This window comes from Abramis brama, assembly GCF_963993115.1.
Source record: "Abramis brama genome assembly, chromosome: 21".
Lineage (NCBI taxonomy): Eukaryota > Metazoa > Chordata > Actinopteri > Cypriniformes > Leuciscidae > Abramis > Abramis brama.
In genome coordinates, this window is record NC_139983.1 from 7,430,737 (window position 1) to 7,451,905 (window position 21,169).

Consider the following 21,169-nt stretch of genomic DNA (forward strand, 5'->3'; position numbering starts at 1 on the left):
CTTAGTGTGCTCGAGCCCCGTTATGCATCACCAAGCCAGGCGCATTTCTCTCAAAATGTGCTACCAAAACTTCTGGAGAAAACAAAGGATAAGGTGGAGGAAGGCTCGAGGAAGGTTTGAGTAAAAAAAAGTACTGTATAAATGAAAATTTTCTTTTTGACTTTTTCCAGTCAATTTTTACCTACTGTTAAAATCTATCTAAAAAGCTCAGTGATACACAAGAGTATTCAGCTAGTCAAACCTGACATCCTTGTATAGTATAGAAAGCAGTCAGAGTCAACAAAAAACGTATATAACAAATATTTCCATGGTGGAAAAAAAACACAAAAAACATCTAAACATTTTGACCAGTGTGGCAAAAACACTTTATTTTGGTGACATTGCATGGCCAAAATACTGACACAATAACTAGGTCTTAAAGCAGGGTTCACCAATCTCGGTCCTGGAGGGCCGCTGTCCTGCAGAGTTTAGCTCCAACCCCAATTAAACACACCTGAACCAGCTAATCAAGGTCTCACTAGGCATACTAGAAACTTTCAAACAGGTGTGTTGGAGCTGGTTGGAGCTAAACTCTGCAGGGACAGCGGCCCTCCAGGACCGAGATTGGTGAACCCTGTCTTAAAGCATGAATTAATGTTTTGGGTGTGCAACTACATTTTGCTGACATGCAATAGAGATCTGATGTTCCAGCAAACAGTTGTGACAATTGCACATACAGTTTAGAGGAGGGGTGTCCAATCCTGCTCCTGCAGAGCCCAGCTTTAATCCCATTAAACACACCTGAACCAGCTAATCAAGGTCGTACTAGGCGTTCTACAGTAGAAAATTTCAGGCAGGTGTGTTGAGGCAAGATGGAGCCAAACTCTACAGGACAGAATTTGGACACTCCTGGTTGAAGTCGCTTTTGACATTTTCGAAACAGTAACATGATAGGTAGCCTACTGTAATGGCCAATTTCATTTGTTTGATTGAAACAACGTTATTGTTGGGAGAAAACCAAATTACTATACAGCCGCAAGCTGCAATCATCAGGGTCCAAGCACCAATAGTCCATGTGAATGATTAGCGATCCAATTCAAACATATCTTATGGTGTGCTTTTTATAAGTCCATCTTGAATCTTCTCTGAAAGTTAGAGTTTGATCAAAATATATTTGGTGTGTGTGGACTCATATTCATCATTTAAATTAATATGAAACGCATGGTCAAAACCATTTCAAATGAATGTGAAGATCTGCAGCTCAACACTTTATCAGAAACATGTCTTTTTATTGTTATAATTTATTTCCACTGTACATATATTCAAACCTTATGCTTGCATATACCCCACAAAAATTTGAATGCATATTGTGAAAAAGAAAAAAAAAGTAAAATTGTAGTAGCAGTATTTTTATGTAGCAGTTTTTTATTTATTTAAGTTTTTATTGGGAAGGGATACAATTCATGTCTGATCACATTTGTCACTTTTACAGCTTTACGTTTTCATAAACATTTGTTAAACAGGACTAGCAAAACTCTCCAGGCAGTGGCAGTGACAAAAAATAAAACACCTCAACATATCCCTTTACAGTTTTCTTCAGATTTAACACAGAAACTATTTACAAAAGAGGGGGGAGGTAATCTCATCACTCCAAAAAAACTAAAAACTAAAAAAAACTAAAAAGCACAAAACAAAGACAAAACTCTAAATCAAAAAAGTATTTGGTTCAATAGGAGTTATGTAGGCTACTCAATCCATTTAGACCAGAAATTGATAAACAAATCCTTCTGAAAATTCACATAAAATGTAATTCTCTCCATATTGAAAATACATTTTAAAACATTAATCCAATCCTGTATTTGTGGGGGATTAGGTTTATACCAGCATCTGGTTATTGCTTTTTTGCTTGATGCAAGAATTATTCTAAACATGTATTTGCTCCTCCTTTCCCAGGAGACCATCGGCACAATGCCCAAATAAGTCTCAAAACTGCAATCAACTGTGATGCCTAGAATCTTTTCTAGTATACTGTGTATATCTTTCCAAAATCCTCTGATGTTAGGGCAATCCCAAAATATGTGAAAGTGGTTGGCATCCTGAGAACCGCACTGTCTCCAACAATTTGCGCTACCTGAAAATTTGTTTTTCTGTATTGGAGTAATAAAAAAAAAGATAATATTTCTCCAGCAAAATTCTCTCCAGTATAAGGAGCGGGAAGTTGCCCATTGTTGTTTGCATATTTTTTCCCAATCCGCAGTTGTTATTACCAAACTGCTTTCCTTTTCCCATCTCTCCTTAATATATAGGGATGAATCTCCTTGTAAATCTGTCAATGCTTTATATAATTTAGTAATAGTCTTCCCCATTGGTTGAGCATTATACGCTGAGGTGATTATTTTAACTAAAGCAATCTCATTTGGATCTTCATCAGATGCTTTTTTAATTTTCTGATATAATTGTTGTCGCAGTTGAAGATATCTGAAGTAGTCCTTAGATTCTAAATTTAATCTTTCTTTCAAGGACTGAAAATCTAATAACTGACCTTTATCCATTATTGAACAATAGGCTGTAATCCCTTTCTTAGACCAGTTTGAAACAAGTGTCTTTGCTCTAAAGTCTGAGTCATATGTACTCCATTTCAGTATTCTCACACAATCCTTTATTTTATACTCCTTAATAATCTTGTGCCAAATTTTCTGAGTTACCTTAATACATTGATTTTCTCTTTTGTTTTTGATTATAATTTCATCTACAATTGTCGCTTGTACAGGAATCTCCCCAAACCAACCAATCTCAATATCTTTCCATCTTGCTTGGTATTCTGGGTTGCTCCAACAGACTATTGGTCTCAATTGTGTAGCCCAGAAATATGTTTAGACATGGAAGGGCCGCCCCTCCCTTTTCTTTACTCAACTGCAGGGTTTTAAATTTGACCCTTGGCCTCCTACCCTGCCATATGAATCTGGAGATCAATTTGTCCCATTCTGTAAATTGTTTTTTGGGCAAGGCAATAGGCAGAGACTGAAACAGATAAAGTAATCTTGGTAGTATGTTTTGCTTGATTGAATCAATTCTAGATATCATATTTAAAAAAGGTAATAAATTTCATCTTGCAATGTCTGTTTTGATTTTTTTATTTATGGGATCATAATTAAGTCTTTCTAAGTCCTTTATATCTTTGGGGATATGTATTCCTAAGTATTTAATATATTTAAGATCCCATTTTAAACAATAGTCTTTTTTAATTTATTTCGGAGGATTAAAGTTAAAAGTTAATACTTGTGTTTTTAGAATATTCAATTTAAATCCTGAAAGGGATCCAAAGATTTTTAATGTTTCCATCAACTCCACCAACGACTCTGTTGGATCCTTTAAATACACTAATATGTCGTCGGCAAATAGAGCTGCTTTGTGTTCATCGCCATTAATATTGATACCTTTTATTTTTGAATATTGTCTGATCCACTGCCCCAAGGGTTCAATAAACAATGCAAAGAGGAGAGGGGACAGAGGGCACCCTGGTCTAGTACCTCTCCCCAGTGTGAAGCTCTTAGACAGATCATGTAGCAGTATTTTTAATCATGTCTAGCAACTTAAAAATGTGTTTTTATTGGTTTCTTTAACAGTTAAATAAACATTGCATGACCTATAAGCATTTCACAGATTTCTATGCACACTAATTTTATTAAACAATAATGTCAGTCAACCAGTTACACAAATGAACTGAATCAATGCACTTATTTCCATTCAAAGGGATGAAAATGGACAGGAGAAAAAAAAAAAGATTAGGCTTAAAAGATTCCTTATTCTGTGTCGCCCTCTAGTGGACAACATCAATATCACAGCCTTCATCTTTCAGTTGAAATGTCTGATAGTCAAGCATAATTCATGAAACTAAGCATGTTTGCTCATAATAACTTGTTCTCCATAATGTACAAAGGGTTTCACTTTATTGTGATGGTCTCTTTAACACATTCTGTTGACTATAAATAACATTGCACCTACATGTCTACTAACTCTACAGAGTGTTAGTAGAGTATTAGTAGACTGTTAGGGTTAGAATAAGCTGACATGTAGTTGCAAAGTTACTAAGACATGTTGGGGGACCTTTACAATAAAGAGTAAACAGATATTAAGCAGACAGTCAGCTAGTTGACATGTAGTTGCAAAGTTACTTATAACAGAATGCTCAAAAGGGAACATCAAAATAAAGTGTTACTGTAAAAAATTGAGAAGTTTGGATTTTGTGCACATTAACAAGAAGGGGAGGTCTTAGATCACTGAAATTATGGGTTAATCACTTTTATTTGTTGCAGATCACTTTCTTGCTACTTTTTCCACTTTTCCCACACATTTTAGTTTCCCACCAATGTTCTGTGCACTGGGCATCTGGGCTGCCAAAGACTATGGTGGAGTACTGAATACATTTCACAGGGAAAATCTTTTAAAGGTTGAAGGTGAGAGAATAGCAACCCAAAAAAACAAAGCAAAAAACAAGATATAAAAAAAAAAGAGAAAAAAACACTTGTGTACTACAAACGTGGTGCGCCATAATCATCTGGCATTCTCTCAATGTTATACCTGTAAAATAAATGTCATAACAGTTGCATTAATTTACATAGGTTAAAATAAATTCTACTGTTACAAATTAATACATATACACAATTTATATGCATTTACAAACACACGAACATAGAAGTCCAATCTGACAACAAAAAAAACTTCATAGAACAGGGTATCTGCAGGTATTAGTACTAATAATTCTTTATAATACCACAACCCCCCACCCGTAACAACCTTTTGGTATGCTGTTTAGAAAGAAAAATGAAAAGAAACAAAATTACAATAATTTGGGGATAATCAATATATTATGAACAATGTACTGCTATTGTGTGAATGACATGCAATCAATAAAAAAAGTATCTAATTAGATGAATATTTTCTGCCTATACGACATCACAATACAGATAAGACTGATCTCATTCTCAGAAACTGGCATTTAACATCTCTCGTACCTGCCATTATCGCATTCGCCAGCACTATACTACATTTTCTATTTGGGATTGTTTGCTTTGTTGAAATTATATGCTATATCCTTCCATGGATATTTTGCAGGAGGCAGTTCATGGATATCGGTTCAAGGCAGCCATGACAGTTATGTTACATCATTAAGGCAGTAGGTGGCAAAAAGTGATCATTTTGAATATTATAAATTAATCACTGAATCATTCAACTTAATTGTAAAAAAAAAAAAAAAAATCAGAAATGAAACATGAGGATTCTGTGCTGCACTGCTGATCCTGCTTTGGCTTTGTTTTGAATCATTTTTGTTTGGGTAAGTAAAGCAGACAAAATAACTGGTAGGGCTGCACGATATTGAAGAAAAATGCGATATGCGATAACTCATTAAATAATGCGATATTCGATACAATAATGCTTAAAGTGTGTAAAATAAACAAATTATCTTTAAAATATATTTAAAATTATATGACCTACATACGTTTCACTTTTTTGTGACAAGAAAACATCCCTACAACTTTTGAAAGTGAACAGCAGTGTTTTACTGTAACATAAGAAGTGTTATTTTAACATCAGTGTAAACAATGGGGTTTAGGGTATCAGGAAGGCCTACATTAGGGTTATTTAACAACAGAAACTGAATAATCAAATGTAAAAATAAAAAACAAAGTTTTCACTGTATGAATTAAATATATACTGATTCTAATTACAGCTACAAAAGTTATTCAGCCAGGAGCAGTGAGTGATTTTCTCTTTGTCATTTGTTCATGACCCCAGTTATTGCATGCCGTTGTGATATGTATATTGCGATATTTTGATAATTTCGATATATTGTGCAGCCCTAACAACTGGCAACTCAAATTTAGGTTACTCTTGTTTACCTTCATGTTTAGTAAAAATATAAGCCAACCAAATAGTAGCTACACCATTTCCCACTTGATAAAGGCTTTATTCAATTTCTGGAGCTTGCACATAACCTAGGCTCTCTCTCTCTTACACTCACCAACTAGTAAGTGAAACCCCTACCAACCTCACCCCCCACCCTCCAGGACCCCTCATTAGTAACACATTAATGCTAGGCTTAGCTAAGGGTCAATTCATACATTGGTAATTAAACCAGTTCTTAATTAAACCAAGCAGAGCGAGAGCTGGTGTACCTGTGATTGGAGATGTACATGATTGGGACTCCTGGGATCTTCCGAATCCTCCTTTTTAGGTCCCTGTCCACCGTGGCCACAATGTAACACTTGTGCTAGTGGAGCAAAAGGGAAACATTTGATCAGAATTTAAAGCAAAATATAAAATATGTATCGGCTCTGTGGTTAGAATCGTTTCATAGTCCCAAATGATTAATTTGACATTGAAATCACAAATCTTATTTATTAATTTTTTACTTCAAACATACGGTATGTTTCAAACATACATTTGGTATCTATTAACACTCATAATGCAATTAAAATATGCATATGATTTTTACATTGGAACGTAATCTTATAAAACAGTCATAAATTAAAAATGTAAAAAAAAAAATTCATGAAAAATCAAGAAAATATTTTTCAATATCCAGAATTAAAAAATATATCATATTTAATTTATAACATAATTATTATAGAATTGCCAGTATCAACTCCTTTGAAATCAATGAATTTAATTGAATTAATTGGAACTTATGAGGCATGACTGCTCAAAAATAGTCCAAAATACATGGTTCCAACAAAACATCAATATTATTCTGGCATGTTTTAAAACAAAATATATTAATTTTACTTGCATAAACTTTAACTTCCAGATGAAAAAGAACCATTGCAGCATGAAAAACTAATCAATAGGTGTGCATAATTTAAAAAAAATACAGCAACAAAATTCGGTTCCGCTTTATTTTGATAGTCCACTTTAGACATTCTACTAACTAGAAGTAACTTTGCAACTACATGTCAACTAACTCTCGTTAGTATTAGTAGGCTGTAGTAGACTGTCAGGTTATGGTTAGGGGTTCGGGTTAGTAGAATACGTTTTTATGTAGTTGCCAAGTTACTTATAGTCTGTAGAATATCTGTTTGGGACCATCAAAATAAAATGTTAGCAGATATTAAGCAGACAGTCTACTGACACTCTAATGACAGTTAGTTGACATGTAGTTGCAAAGTTACTTATAGTTAGTAGAATGTCTAAAGTGGACTATCAAAATAAAAGTGTTACCCAAAATTCAATCCCAAAAGTGTGAGAGACATGATGAATAACAGCGTCATCCTACTTCCAGCATCTACTGTAAATGTAAATCTAACTCAAATTCCTCAGGTGATACCTGGGTCAAAATGGAAGGTTTATTTTTTTTACTGGTTCTATCCAAGTGCGCTGCACAAATCCTGAAAAGTTAAGCCAAAACGTTTTGATCGCCCCCAGGAGGCTGGACGCAGTTTAGGCCATAAACCCCACCCTCTCCATGTAATCTAATGGGACAGGAGACAAACTAAACGATCAAATTACAATAAAAAATGTTTTTTCAAAGATCGTTTCTGTCATTTTAGGTAGTTTTAATCACGCTGATGCAAGTTCAAGTGTTCGTTTTTAAAATAAGTTTGATTTTAGTGTGAAGTCTTCTCTCAGCGGCATTTCCATAACTTTATTTTACACCAACATAAGGTGTTGTTCTGCATTAAACTGTACAAACCGAACCTGTGGGAGTGAGGGCGGGACCTTGATACCACAGCTTCACTTCACGCTCACTACTGCGCAGACTCAGGCTCAGAATCTGCGTAATCAGCGCAAGATGTAAGCGCCATATTAGGACATTGGCGGCTTAACTTTTCTACAATGGAAGAGAGTGAAGGTGCGTCATCCACCTTTTTTTTTCCACCTTTCTATCTCTTAAAGGTGACATATTATGCCCCTTTTCACAAGATGTAATATAAATCTATGGTGTCCCCAGAATGTGTCTGTGAAATTTCAGCTCAAAATATCCCCACGGATCATTTATTATAGCTTGTCAAATTTGCCCCTTTTTGGGTGTGCCCAAAAAACGCACTGCTTTTGAGTGTCCCTTTAAATGCAAATGAGCTGCTGCTCCCAGAAGACGGCCGATCATTTACACGAGTTTCGGATACTCTGGCAATAACAAAACACCTTAATTTCAGGCAAATATCCAGTAGCGGAGTGCAGCCTTACGTAGAAACTCAGGAAGAGGTTGCAACTTTTAGACGCACATGGATGTTTCTGAATGGTTAGTGGATATATACATTTATGTAGTTGTTGTGGAGTTACATTGATTCATCTCATCGACTTGCATGTATCGTCATGTTTATCTTTTACACAAGTTGACAGTTCCCTGAGGTCTCATTTTTCGGTCAAATAGTGTTCTGTTCTCATCTATGCAGCAACGACAGAACAGTTTGCTGCTTTGCTCAAACTTTTGCCATTGCATTAGAACTGGTTACACTGTTGTCGTTTGCGAAAACCAAATGGCGGCGCCGTGAGTGGAAACGTGCAGATTACGTCAGAAGGGGAGCGAAATCTGATCGGCTTATTTGCAAAGTTGCAGTACTAAAAACAATATGCATTTGTCTCCCTGTTGTATTTGTGAATCTTTAATTTATTAGGGAATACGAAACAATTTTAACCCCACAGCTAACAAAGTTCTCATACCTGTGTTACTCTTTGTACCAAGCAGTCATCAGCATACGTTCCTTTGTGTGAGCAAGGCAAGCGATCAAAGCGGGGATCTTTGGCAATCCTGCACAAAAAGTTAAAAAAGCCATAAAAAGCAAGGAAGAAAGAGTAGCAATTTTCACAAATGAAAACTGCAGTAAAATTGCCTATATTACATTTTCTGGTAAATGCACCATATCTACTTTTCATCTTTTATCTTTTAACTATTTTGCTACCATTCACAAATCAGCAAAGAAATGCTGTTGAAACTGTGATGATAACAAATTGTAATTTTCGGCAAATGACACTACTGCACACAAATGTGGTTAATCTAATGTGGGATAATCTATCTTATCCCACCAAATTGCTGAAGCCAATCTGCAAACATTTAAAAAAAAAAAAACAGGCCCTGTTCACACATGAAAAATGCCTTTAAATACACCTAAGGGCAAACAAAGCTAGTTCCAACAATCAGAGAGGACTAGAACAGAACAAATCTCAGAATCAAATGCTTGAGAAAAAAAAAACATAGCTCCATAACATAAATCTGCAAGATATTTATCATTTTCAAAACCATTAGATCTATCAAAAATTGGATTTTGTTTTGTGCTGTGGAATATTGTTTTTACAATTCTGCATCGATTTAAAAATTTTTTTTTTTTGTAAGTAAAGTACTGTTATTATTAATAAAAAAAGTTGCGCATGTGTGTCGGAAGTGTGTCGGATGCATCTGATGTTCGTAGATATTGTATCTAACTTCTTGAAAGCAGATATCTGGGCACATTTCATTTTTTATGAAAATAATATGCATGAATGAGAAATTAGGTCTTAATATAATAAATCTGTTGCTGTTTGTTAATCAAACATCAAAAGAAAAGATGGGATCACTCACTGCTTTTGACTGAATAACTTTTGTAGCTTTAATAATAATACATTTCATTTTAATTAATACACTAAAGACTATGCAGTGTTTATTTGATTATTCATATTCTGCATTCCAATGTTGGGTAAGGTACTCTAAAAAAGTAATTACTAGCTACATCTTCAACAGAGTAATTAGATTATTCTCTCTAAAAAGTATTGCATTAGCCTATACATACATATACATATACACATATATACATAATATATATATATATATATATATATATATATATATATATATATATATATATTTGTATGATACAGCTGCAAATAAGTATTTGAACACCTGTCTATCAGCTAGAATTCTGACCCTCAAAGACCTGTTAGTCTGCTTTTAAAATGTCCACCTCCACTCCATTTATTATCCTAAATTAGATGCACCTGTTTGAGGTCGTTAGCTGCATAAAGACACCTGTCCACCCCATACAATCAGTAAGAATCCAACTACTAACATGGCCAAGACCAAAGAGCTGTCCAAAGACACTAGAGACAAAATTGTACACCTCCACAAGGCTGGAAAGGGCTACGGGGAAATTGCCAAGCAGCTTGGTGAAAAAAGGTCCACTGTTGGAGCAATCATTAGAAAATGGAAGCAGCTAAACATGACTGTCAATCTCCCTCGGACTGGGGCTCCATGCAAGATCTCACCTTGTGGGGTCTCAATGATCCTAAGAAAGGTGAGAAATCAGCCCAGAACTACACGGGAGGAGCTGGTCAATGACCTGAAAAGAGCTGGGACCACCGTTTCCAAGGTTACTGTTGGTAATACACTAAGACGTCATGGTTTGAAATCATGCATGGCACGGAAGGTTCCCCTGCTTAAACCAGCACGTCAATAGCAATATAGCATGTCAAGGCCCGTCTTAAGTTTGCCAATGACCATTTGGATGATCCAGAGGAGTCATGGGAGAAAGTCATGTGGTCAGATGAGACCAAAATAGAACTTTTTGGTCATAATTCCACTAAACGTGTTTGGAGGAAGAAGAATGATGAGTACCATCCCAAGAACACCATCCCTATTGTGAAGCATGGGGGTGGTAGCATCATGCTTTGGGGGTGTTTTTCTGCACATGGGACAGGGCGACTGCACTGTATTAAGGAGAGGATGACCGGGGCCATGTATTGCGAGATTTTGGGGAACAACCTCCTTCCCTCAGTTAGAGCATTGAAGATGGGTCGAGGCTGGGTCTTCCAACATGACAATGACCCGAAGCACACAGCCAGGATAACCAAGGAGTGGCTCTGTAAGAAGCATATCAAGGTTCTGGCATGGCCTAGCCAGTCTCCAGACCTAAACCCAATAGAGAATCTTTGGAGGGAGCTCAAACTCCGTGTTTCTCAGCGACAGCCCAGAAACCTGACTGATCTAGAGAAGATCTGTGTGGAGGAGTGGGCCAGAATCCCTCCTGCAGTGTGTGCAAACCTGGTGAAAAACTACAGGAAACGTTTGACCTCTGTAATTGCAAACAAAGGCTACTGTACCAAATATTAACATTGATTTTCTCAGGTGTTCAAATTTGCAGCTGTATCATACAAATAAATAGTTAAAAAAATCATACATTTTGTTTTCTGGTTTTTTTTTTTTTTGATTATGTCTCTCACAGTGGACATGCACCTACGATGACAATTTCAGACCCCTCCATGATTTCTAAGTGGGAGAACTTGCAAAATAGCAGGGTGTTCAAATACTTATTTTCCTCACTGTATATACACACACACACACACTACCGTTCAAAAGTTTTAGATCGGTAAGATTTTTAATGTTTTTAAAGAAGTATCTTCTGCTCACCCAGGCTGCATTTATTTGATTAAAAATACAAACAAAAACAGTCATATAGTGAAATATTTTTACAATTTGAGACAGCTGTTTTCTATGTGAATATATAGTTAAGTGTAATTTCTTCCTGTGATCAAAGCTGCATTTTCAGCATCATTAATCCAGTCTTCAGTGTCACACGAGCCTTCAGAAATCATTCTAATATGATGATTTGATGCTCAAGAAACATTTATGATTATGATTATGTTGAAAACAGTTTTTTTTACATTTTTATAATTATTTCATAATGCTATGATGAATAGAAAGTTCAAAAGAACAGCATTTATATATATATATATATATATATATATATATATATATATATATATATATACACACACACACACACACACACACACACACATACATATATGTATATGTTTATGTGTGCGCGCATATATATATTCAATCTGAAAATGAACAACAAACACAAATAGTGCAGCAAGTAGTGTAAACAATTGTGAAAAGTGTCTTGTGCAACAAAAATACAAACAATGCAAATGATTTCCACAAGCTATTAGTAGTATTTACAATACGAAACGGAACTCTTGGCTGTGCCAGTTATCTCAGTCGGACGCAATTCCACTGGGACATTGTGTAGCGACTCATTTGAAAACACAAATTTTAGTGCCTCATCCGATGTGTACCGCTGTTTTATATTTGTTTTTACATTGTGTTATGCTTTGTCAGAGAGTGCTCTCATGCAAATCTGTTATTTTGTGTTTGTTTTCATGCACACAAATATGCATGCACTCACGCAACTACTTTCACTTTGCGTCAAAGATTCAAAGTTTTATTTGCCATTTGCAGAGCACAAAAAGAATTGTACACATACATAGGAAATGTATGTCAAATCGAGTTTCCAACGAAAGATGCTAATTGGTGGATGTTGTTGATAAACAAAACCTATGTTTATTGTTTGAGTAGGTGATAGTTCAACCAATCTGGCCATGGTGGTTGGAATAAGCATCAACAGTCGTTCCTGTTTGGCTCAGAGGAACAAACCGCATGGGTTTTTTTGACAAATCAATGCTGATCAAAACTTGATGACGCAATCACATTCACTACAGGGCATCTGAATGTACAAACACAAAAACCGCGTTCTTTTTACAAGACTTTTTAAAGCATACAGATTAGATTAGCGGTTCAAAAGTTATTAAACATTTAAGAAAAATAGTTATTTTTGGCCGTGGCCGGCTGTATTGGTCTTTAAGGGTTTACTGAGCTGTTTAAATTCGACATATTAGGCAAATGATTAAGAGTGAATGTGTGCATATTTAAAGATGAAACTTATTTTCAAATAGTTAAAAATGTATTACTTTCAATTGGTTTGGTCCAAGACACTATTTTTACATGCATGTCATTTAAGAGTTTATTACCGCAAAGCCACTCGAAACTTCATTCCTAATTTCTCAAGCTCAGCCATCACACAGTCTGTTATGCAAGGAACACCTGTAACGCAACAAAAGAAGTTTCCACACATTACTCAAGTAATCATGAAAAAAAAATGAAAAAAAATGCATAAAACATATTAGCTTGAAAAGTACAAATGTATGTGTTATTAGTTTAGTCTGATTGTGTTGGTCTGTAATTATCACTGAGATCATATTTAATCAGTAATCAATGCAGAAACTGTGATTCCAAAGGGTTCACAAACATTTTCTTGCAACTGTTCCCTATTCAAAGGATCATGATCCATCACTTTGACTGACTGGGTTGTAATTTTTCCATCATGTTATTTTTTTTTCCCTCACTATCGCCATCTGTAGTTAAAATTAAACCAAGACCCACTTCAGAACAATTCATGTTATTCATTCAAATTATGTTACAGGTGAATGTACCTTCAAAAAAGCTGTTAAATTCTATTGCCAGTATATATATATTTTTATATATATATATATATATATATATATATATATATATATATATATATATATATATATATATATATATATATATATATATATATATATATATATATACACACACACATGCTGTAAACTGCATTCCTTGTGTGGCATGTGTACAGAGTGTATGCTGTAAACTGTGTGTTGCTGCATAGCAATCCCTACAGTCATCAACACATCCAAAATACATTCACTCACTTCACATTAACATTATTGTAAATAATTCTGAGAAAAGAATGTGGGGACTTACATTTAGCATAGAGACAGTCCATCATTGACTGGACAACATCTAATTTGGCCTTAATAGAAAAGTTGATAAAGTTGGTATCAACAAGGATGTAATATGGAGGTCCAAGCTGGGTGTTGTATTGAAAGAACAGACAAGATGGATACTTTGCTCTGAAAAAAAAAGGGTTGAGGCAAAGATTATTTCTCCTAACATACAATAACTAATGCAAACACTCAACATATTACTATAAATATCTCTATAAGAATTACAATGATCATTAATTTTATGTTGCTGCAAGCACACCCTGAATGTTTTTTGTTTTGTTTTTTGTTTTTCAAAGAGCTCAATGCGCTCTCTCTAAATTCATATGAAATGAGCATAAACCCAGAACTCGACAATGCAATATAGTAAACTCAATGAGGGTTTGTCATTTCCTGACTTTAAATAATTGTATCAAGCATTTCAGATAAGACTGCTAAAACCTGGGTTAAACCTGACTCTCCTGTTCCATGGCGAGCTCTAGAAACAAATATAACCCATTCTGTTCAAGTGTCTCAAAATGCTCTTTTGAAAACTGATGGACCAACCCTAGAACATTCCCTTGATGAATGGAAAAAGATTGAAAAAAATAATAATGGGAGGCCCATTTTATATAAAGACAAAACCCCTATGGCATCATTGTTTATGTATCGGTAAAAAGCCATTTGTATTTAAGACTTTGGCATTCACACGTTGAATGACTTTTGTGAGGAAGGCATTAAATAATTTCAGTGTTTTTTTTTTCTTTCTCTCTTATACTTAACACCTATACTTTTCTTATACTCAGCTCTGAAAGCCGATGGCAGGTCCTCAAATAGCAGACTGTGGTACAGTTCCGGTCCCTGGCTTGGTTCGAACTGGACCATGAAACAATGACAAGGGTAGCACCATTTTACTGTTTCTACAGTTTAAAGTGAGCAGCGTGTCAAAACAACAGAGCTGTACACTCAAGCACTCAGGGTCGTTTATGGTAATGATCTTTCGGCGCTATATCCTCTAATATTTTTATCTAGAGCCAAGCACGCTTCATTCAAGCCATTTCCATTCCGTGGGCTTTGCTTCTCTCTCCTGCTTAAGAGCCACATTAAGTGATGCAGGTGATCTGGTTATTTTAATAACCGTGTCAAAAACACAGTGAACAGCAAAATAGAGGAATACTTTTACTAAACCAAGGCACAGAACGAGAATGCAGCAAATACAAAAAAAATTTTGTTACCTCTTAAAGGCACACTATGCAAGATTTGTTCCTTAATATAACAGCTTCGAAATCCTTTCAATGGTAAATTAACTCGTAGTAAGGAGAATCATCACAATAGCAACGCCGCTGGCAAAATCAGCAATGCAAGTTTGAGAGGTGGCGCTCCGCCAAATCTCGCGAGAATCACGACTTGCTTTACGGCATGACGTCACATGCATCAACAACATTTGAAGCAGCCTCTATGGAAGACACTAGCACGAATCCAGCTGCAGCCCCGCAGACTCACCTCCGGCTAGACACCACTGGCTGGACACCAGTGGATAGACAGCCTACGTCATTTCCATTTTCTCCGTCATTTCCGTTTCGGCGCTAATTTCCGTTTTCACCGCTGGATGGACAGCAATTTTATTTCCTATTTTCACCTCTGGATTGACATATATTTATTTTATATTTTCATACTAGTATCGGAAATGCCGCCGATACCAATAAAAATTCTGGCATCGGTATCGGCGAGTACATCTACCCATGTACCGATCCGATACCATTTTATTAAACAATACCTAGTTATGCACGCTAGCTTTGCTTAACGCTGCAAAACGGAGATCAATTCTTCTTCGCTGCTCTAAACAGTGGTTGCTTGTGGCAACACAGGAAGTTGTGCTGTTGCCACAAGCAACCACTGTTTAGAGGAGCGAAGAAGAAATGAAAACGCGCGCAGTATGAGTATTTCAGACTGGACCAACCAGCCAGTTAGTGCAATAGCATCCAGCTGCAGCCCCGCAGACTCACCTCCGGAACATCCGTTTTTCTGAGGTGAAAGACTTTTTATTTCAGCGTACACATACGTCACTGCCTGGTAGTTCCTATTGTGCTGGGTTTTCTGAAGTAGTTGTGATTCGCCTCTCATAACATGCTCTAAATGCACGCAGAGTGGATTTTTTTTTTTTTTTTTTAATCGTGGCATCCATAATCGGAATCGCGATTAGAAATTCGATTAATTGTGCAGCCCTAATTCTGGTGTATATTGTGAGCCAGTGTTGTTATGTCATGCCATTCACATAAGCAGATTTCAATTTCATTTGATGTATGGCAAACTCTGAAAGGTAATAAACACAATATTAGAGAGAATTCAAACTTACACTTCCTGTTCTTTAATGGCTGACGGATCTTCTTTCTTCTTCTTTTGTGTTTTTGCTCTGTCCTGTTTTTTTCTAGACAAAAAAAAGAAAAAAAACAAGCAAAGTTTTTATCAGATGTTCAAATATCAACACAGTGATGAACTGTTTAGTGATGCTGTTGCCGATAATCTACTGTTTTTACAGCATTTATACATTTTTTTTATTTTATTTTAGGATTACACCATTGTGCTGTTGAATGCTTGATTATGATTGGTTTACAGACATTCTAATGTATGCAATTAAGCACACACTTTTTCTACTGCTCTCTCTATCTCTCACATGCACAGGCAGACAGACGAGAGATACACATTCACTTTTGTCAGTGCTACCCAGTTACTTTACAGATAAAAAAAAAAAAGTTTCACAACTAAAGTCACATGACATTCTACAGAGGAGTTAGCTTTGAAATTTTGCAGATGCTGCATACTGCCCAACATTGATGACAGCTGCACAGATGCAGGTAATTCACGCAAAATTAAAGTCAACATGAAATCAAATCTCTTCTCTGATCACGTGTATACTGAAAGTGGGCTGAGCAATGAGGTTGTCAATTGGCCAGACGATTCTCAATCCTTCCCCTCCAGCAACCTGTCACTCACATTAAACGCAAATGACAATGATCAAATCAATTTCTGATTTCAAAATCAAGTCCTGCCCCTCATTCTTTTCATCATTTGAGGAGTCGTTTCACACGGATTCTGATCACAATTTCCGTTTTATGCTGACTTAAAGTGATAGTTCACCCAAAAATTTAAATTAGCCTATGCCTTACTCACCCTCAAGTCATCCTAGGTGTATATGACATTCTTCTTTCAGACGAATACAATCCGAGTTATATTAAAAAATATTTAAAAAAGCTTGTCTTCCAAGCTTTATAACGGCAGTGAATGGCCGGTTTCTGTTTTAGTCCATAAAAGTGCATCCATCCATGATAAATGTGCTCCACACAGCTCTGTGGGGTTAATGAAAGGCCTTCTGAAGTGAAGCGATGCAATCGTGTAAGAAAAATATCCATATTTAAAACTTTATCGACTAAAATAACTAGCTTCTGGCAGACGGCCGTACGCATCGATTTACGATTAATAACACTTGACCTGACGCATCGACGAATGCGGGAGTGCAGAGAATAGAGCAAAACAAAACACCATTCACAAACTGGAAGTCTAAACGAGAATTTTTAAAGAGAAATGTCGGAGGAGCTTGAGTTTGTTGCCCATCGCTATTTGTTTGAACCGCGAGAGGCGTCAAAGCTTGCTCTATTCTCCTACACTCTAAAAAGTTTAACTATGATTTACTTTAATTTTTTGGTGAAACATTTTTACCCTCAAAAAATTTTAGTAAATTTTAAAGCTGTGAAATCAATGAACTACTGTATGAATTGAGTAAATGCAAGTAAAAAAAATAAGTAAATCTGAGTAACTGCATCTGGTACATTAACAAATAAAATTGAGTAGAAATAATTTAACATTTAAAAACCAATATTTATGAGTAATATTAATTGTTTTTATTAATGAGTAATATTAACTTTTTTTATTTCCTCTAAACCTTTGTAAAATAGTATTCCATACAACCACCAGTATACATGACATTGGCCTTTATTGTCGATGAGTACAGCAATAGAGCTGGTAAGCCCATCCGTAAAACCCCAAGTGGACCTCTAGGTTGAAAAATCGTCAATGCAAGTGAATGTGAGAAAATAATTATTTTCTGGTCCCGTTTGAATTGTGCCATGAATGTGAACATATGTTGTCTGTGAATTTTTTATATAATTTTTCATGTTACGAGTTTGACAGTATATTGTATGATTCTTTGGCTAGCAGTTGTGGAAAAGACATAACGAGAAAGACTACATGTCGCCTATGTGACGTCACCCCATAACACATTTTCCCTCCACTTGTCAAATCACGGTGCTAATGCTGCGATAATCTGTGGAGACAGATCGAGATGCCTGTGTGTTTTGTACACAAATGTCACCATTCAAACCAAATGGGCTGTTCTTTCTTCAGATTCCCGTCTGATGTAAAAAGAGTTGTAGTCCACAAAGTGCTCTAACCGATAAGTCTAACCGTATCAAACTTCTACCCGCTAAATTGTAGCATTCTTCACACGAAAAATTATATTAAAAATTCACAGACAACATATGTTCACATTCATGGCAAAATTCAAACGGGACCAGAAAATTATTATTTTCTCACATTCACTTGCATTGACGATTTTTCAACCTAGAGGTCCAGTGGGGTTGGCGGAAGGGGCGGGACTTACCAGCTCTATACAGCATATTTTACACTGTTTTAACATGTATACAATATTGCCTACATTTAAACTCATTTAACAAACATTTTAGAAGTAAAAATTAAACATTTAAACATTCAGGTAGCCTAATTCAAGTGTAATCAACCGGTTTGTTATCCAATTTCCACCGGATCAGCGCTGGTTCTCGTGCCAGAGACAGATTTGTGCTCTGCGGGTGAACTTCGAACTTCAGACCGCCGTCCTGCGTTTCACTCATAGCCGAAAGATACTGCGAGCGACTGACTCCATAACCTGCCAATAAACAAACAGCGACAGTTCTGAGGACATTTTATAATCCAAATTAATTATATTCATTATCATTAGGAATAAAGTTGTGGTTTTTATGCAAGGCGTTTCAGTCACGCGAAAAGACAGGTGCGACTCTCGTTTAGGAATCACATTACGCCTCTGTATGTTGTTTTGCATTAAATAAAATGTCACAGTATGATTTTATAGATAAAATAAAACATACACAAACCTGAATTTCACAGAGGAAATGCACCAATTCTGTGATGCTGAGAAGAGAGAACTGTTCTGGAGACTGGAGAGTTCAAACAGCCCGCGCTCACTCAAACGTTGAGTTGTCGTCACGTCAGAGGGTGGGAGGGGTGCATTGTTTTAATTGAGTAAGCTTACTCAATTTCTTAAGAGTGTGTTAAATATATTACTAATATTGATTTGAATTAAGTAATATTTTTGTTTCTTGAAACAGATCAGTTTAATTCTCCATTCTCAAATATTTTGATAGAAATTTCACAAATATATTAAGTGTATTATAAATAAATAATTGGTTAGTCAAATACTAAATTCTTTTAGTGAAAAATAAATAAATATAACTGTAAATTTTAGATAAAATTAACGCATCGCTTCAGAAGGCCTTTATTAACACCCCAGAGCTGTGTGCACTTCAGGACTTTGTCTGAAAGAAGAACGCCATATACACCTAGGATGGCTTGAGGGTGAGTAAATCATGGGGTAATTTTTGGGTGAACTAACCCTTTAAATCAATGGCTGAAAAAAAATGCTGCCTCCACAATTAGCATAAGAAGGTAAGAAGACAATATGTCAAATCCCAAATCTAGCGCATCACATCCTGTCTACAGGAAAACATTCATCTGATCAATTTTAGAAGGCAGAATAGAGGAATTCTTCGGTACCTATGGTATCCCACCACCCTACCTATAATGCCTACGACATGATCAGCAATTGTAATCTAAACATGGAGTTGCATATTGTGTGGCATAATAAAACACATAGGAAGGCTATAATAGTTTGGTCAAATATTGCATTTTGGCTGTGGGGAACAGTCTGGAAGAGGGACAAAAATGAAACTCAGCCTTTAAGAAGCTGCTGCTAGTAATCATGGTATTACTACTCATATGATGACTAAAATGAACCATGGTTCAGACCTAAAATAACTGTTTAATACATTACTTGGTGGGATGTATATCACAAGATATTAATAATGCACTAACAATTTATTATTTTGAAGAAACACATAGAAATAACATTATTTGTCAATATTCCAATCAAAGACAATATTTTGGGCGATTTACCCGTATGAGCTGAACAATGACTGAACACTGGTTAACTGAGGCGCTTTTCAACAGAGGTGTTCTGAACGGCTGTGTTTATCATGTGTAATGAAAGTACTTTGCAATGATTTTCTAATACATTACATTCCCTTATTTGTAACACACTTACTTATAGATAAAATAACAATAATACAAATACTCACATCCTCTGATCCTTCAAACTGATCATTCTTTTCATGGTAGCATATTTTTTCGTTTTCTTCTGTTTTCCCTAATTCACACAAACACAAATTGTCATTCAACCAAAAAAGTAATAAAGCAATTATGTTACGAACAAACGCTGTTGAACATTGTTGAGATAAACCCTTAATTTTACCATGACGGCAGAATATGCTCGAATATGCTTTTCACTCTCTAGCCCTCGTGTGTTAAACTCATAGACAGTATGGTTAAACTTTGCGACAAAGCGTATTTCGACGTCATTATCATGCGACACAATCCACATTTTACTTACGCTGCGCCATTTCCTACGTCATTTCTTGCGCTAGATACTGCGGTGTTTCCGGTTCTCAGTGACATCCATCAAGGTAAATATCTAGAAGATAATACTGCAGCTGTTCGCTAAAGATTAATTGCTATATGAACTCATACAGTACGTCTGGGTTTGTTGTTTACTTTGTATGTCAGTGTTGGCTCTATGAATGACATTGTTTGATTATTATTTTGCGTCGCATATTTTCTGTTAATGCCACTGTGATACTTTAAGATATGCATGGTTGGATTGTTGTTTCATTAGGCAACACACACTAAAAAATTCAAGGACGTTCTTCTCTGTATTTTGCTTCACTAGTATGCATCAGTGCTGTATAATATTAAAGCCTGTACTGATATATATTTATATTTGAATGTTTAAAGACCAAAATGACTTTTTAACGGTGGAGCTACAGTCATTTTTTAACAGAAGCCTGTCACTCGGTGAAACTAGTGCACGTGTAGATCTGCATTCTTGCCAGAGGAAGACAGACGCTCTTTAAGGGCATGAGAATGGATGCTAAGTTGTTAGTGTATTCTTAAATTACTGATTAAACACATGCTCATCTCGAAAGTTATAATATCTTTAAAACCCAACACAAAATAATAATTATCCCTTTAAATCTTTTAGTTGAGTTGCAGCATGCTTTTTTCAAATGTCTAGATAACAGTCCTGTTTCCCAACTCCTGTAACAACTTCACTGCTTTCAGAAAGTATTCAGACCTCTTCATTTTTTCTCTCTACATTTTGTTATGTTGCAGTGTTATGCTGAATTGCTTTATTTTTCCGCTTCAGTCTACACTTTATACCCCATAATTACAAAGCAAAAATCAGATCTGTGATGTGATAACTTTGCAAATTTATTTAAAAGAAAAA

At 35.7% G+C, this 21,169-nt stretch overlaps 2 protein-coding genes across 7 annotated transcripts in view; one reads left to right on the forward strand and one right to left on the reverse strand.

The window, feature by feature from the left end:
• Positions 1 to 1,611: 1,611 nt before the first annotated feature.
• On the reverse strand, positions 1,612 to 20,236 carry fcf1 (FCF1 rRNA-processing protein). Its single transcript, XM_084096517.1, has 8 exons — positions 20,138 to 20,236; positions 19,965 to 20,032; positions 15,896 to 15,967; positions 13,541 to 13,689; positions 12,763 to 12,835; positions 8,641 to 8,728; positions 6,156 to 6,250; positions 1,612 to 4,560 (listed from the first exon to the last, which is right to left on the reverse strand). The coding sequence occupies exons 1-8, from the start codon at positions 20,138 to 20,140 to the stop codon at positions 4,512 to 4,514; spliced, it is 597 nt and encodes a 198-aa protein (XP_083952643.1). The 5' UTR covers positions 20,141 to 20,236; the 3' UTR covers positions 1,612 to 4,511.
• A 28-nt stretch (positions 20,237 to 20,264) lies between these two features.
• Positions 20,265 to 21,169, forward strand: part of arel1 (apoptosis resistant E3 ubiquitin protein ligase 1) — a 62,079-nt gene continuing 61,174 nt past the window's right edge. For 3 of the 6 annotated variants that reach the window (XR_014603947.1, XM_084096518.1, XM_084096523.1), the window contains exon 1: positions 20,307 to 20,348. The gene's annotated coding sequence lies outside the window, so the exon portion shown is untranslated. Of the gene's footprint in view, positions 20,414 to 21,169 lie in introns of all 6 variants that reach the window. The other 3 variants (XM_084096519.1, XM_084096522.1, XM_084096521.1) reach the window with 3 other exon arrangements.

Bases quoted from the DNA above. Each gene is read 5' to 3' on its own strand.
- fcf1 (XM_084096517.1), bottom strand. The intron at 15,968-19,964 runs GTGAGTATTTGT...TTTTTTGTCTAG, and splicing joins AGTTTGAAGGATCAGAGGAT to AAAAAAACAGGACAGAGCAA. The intron at 12,836-13,540 runs GTAAGTCCCCAC...GTTGCGTTACAG, and splicing joins GGACTGTCTCTATGCTAAAT to GTGTTCCTTGCATAACAGAC.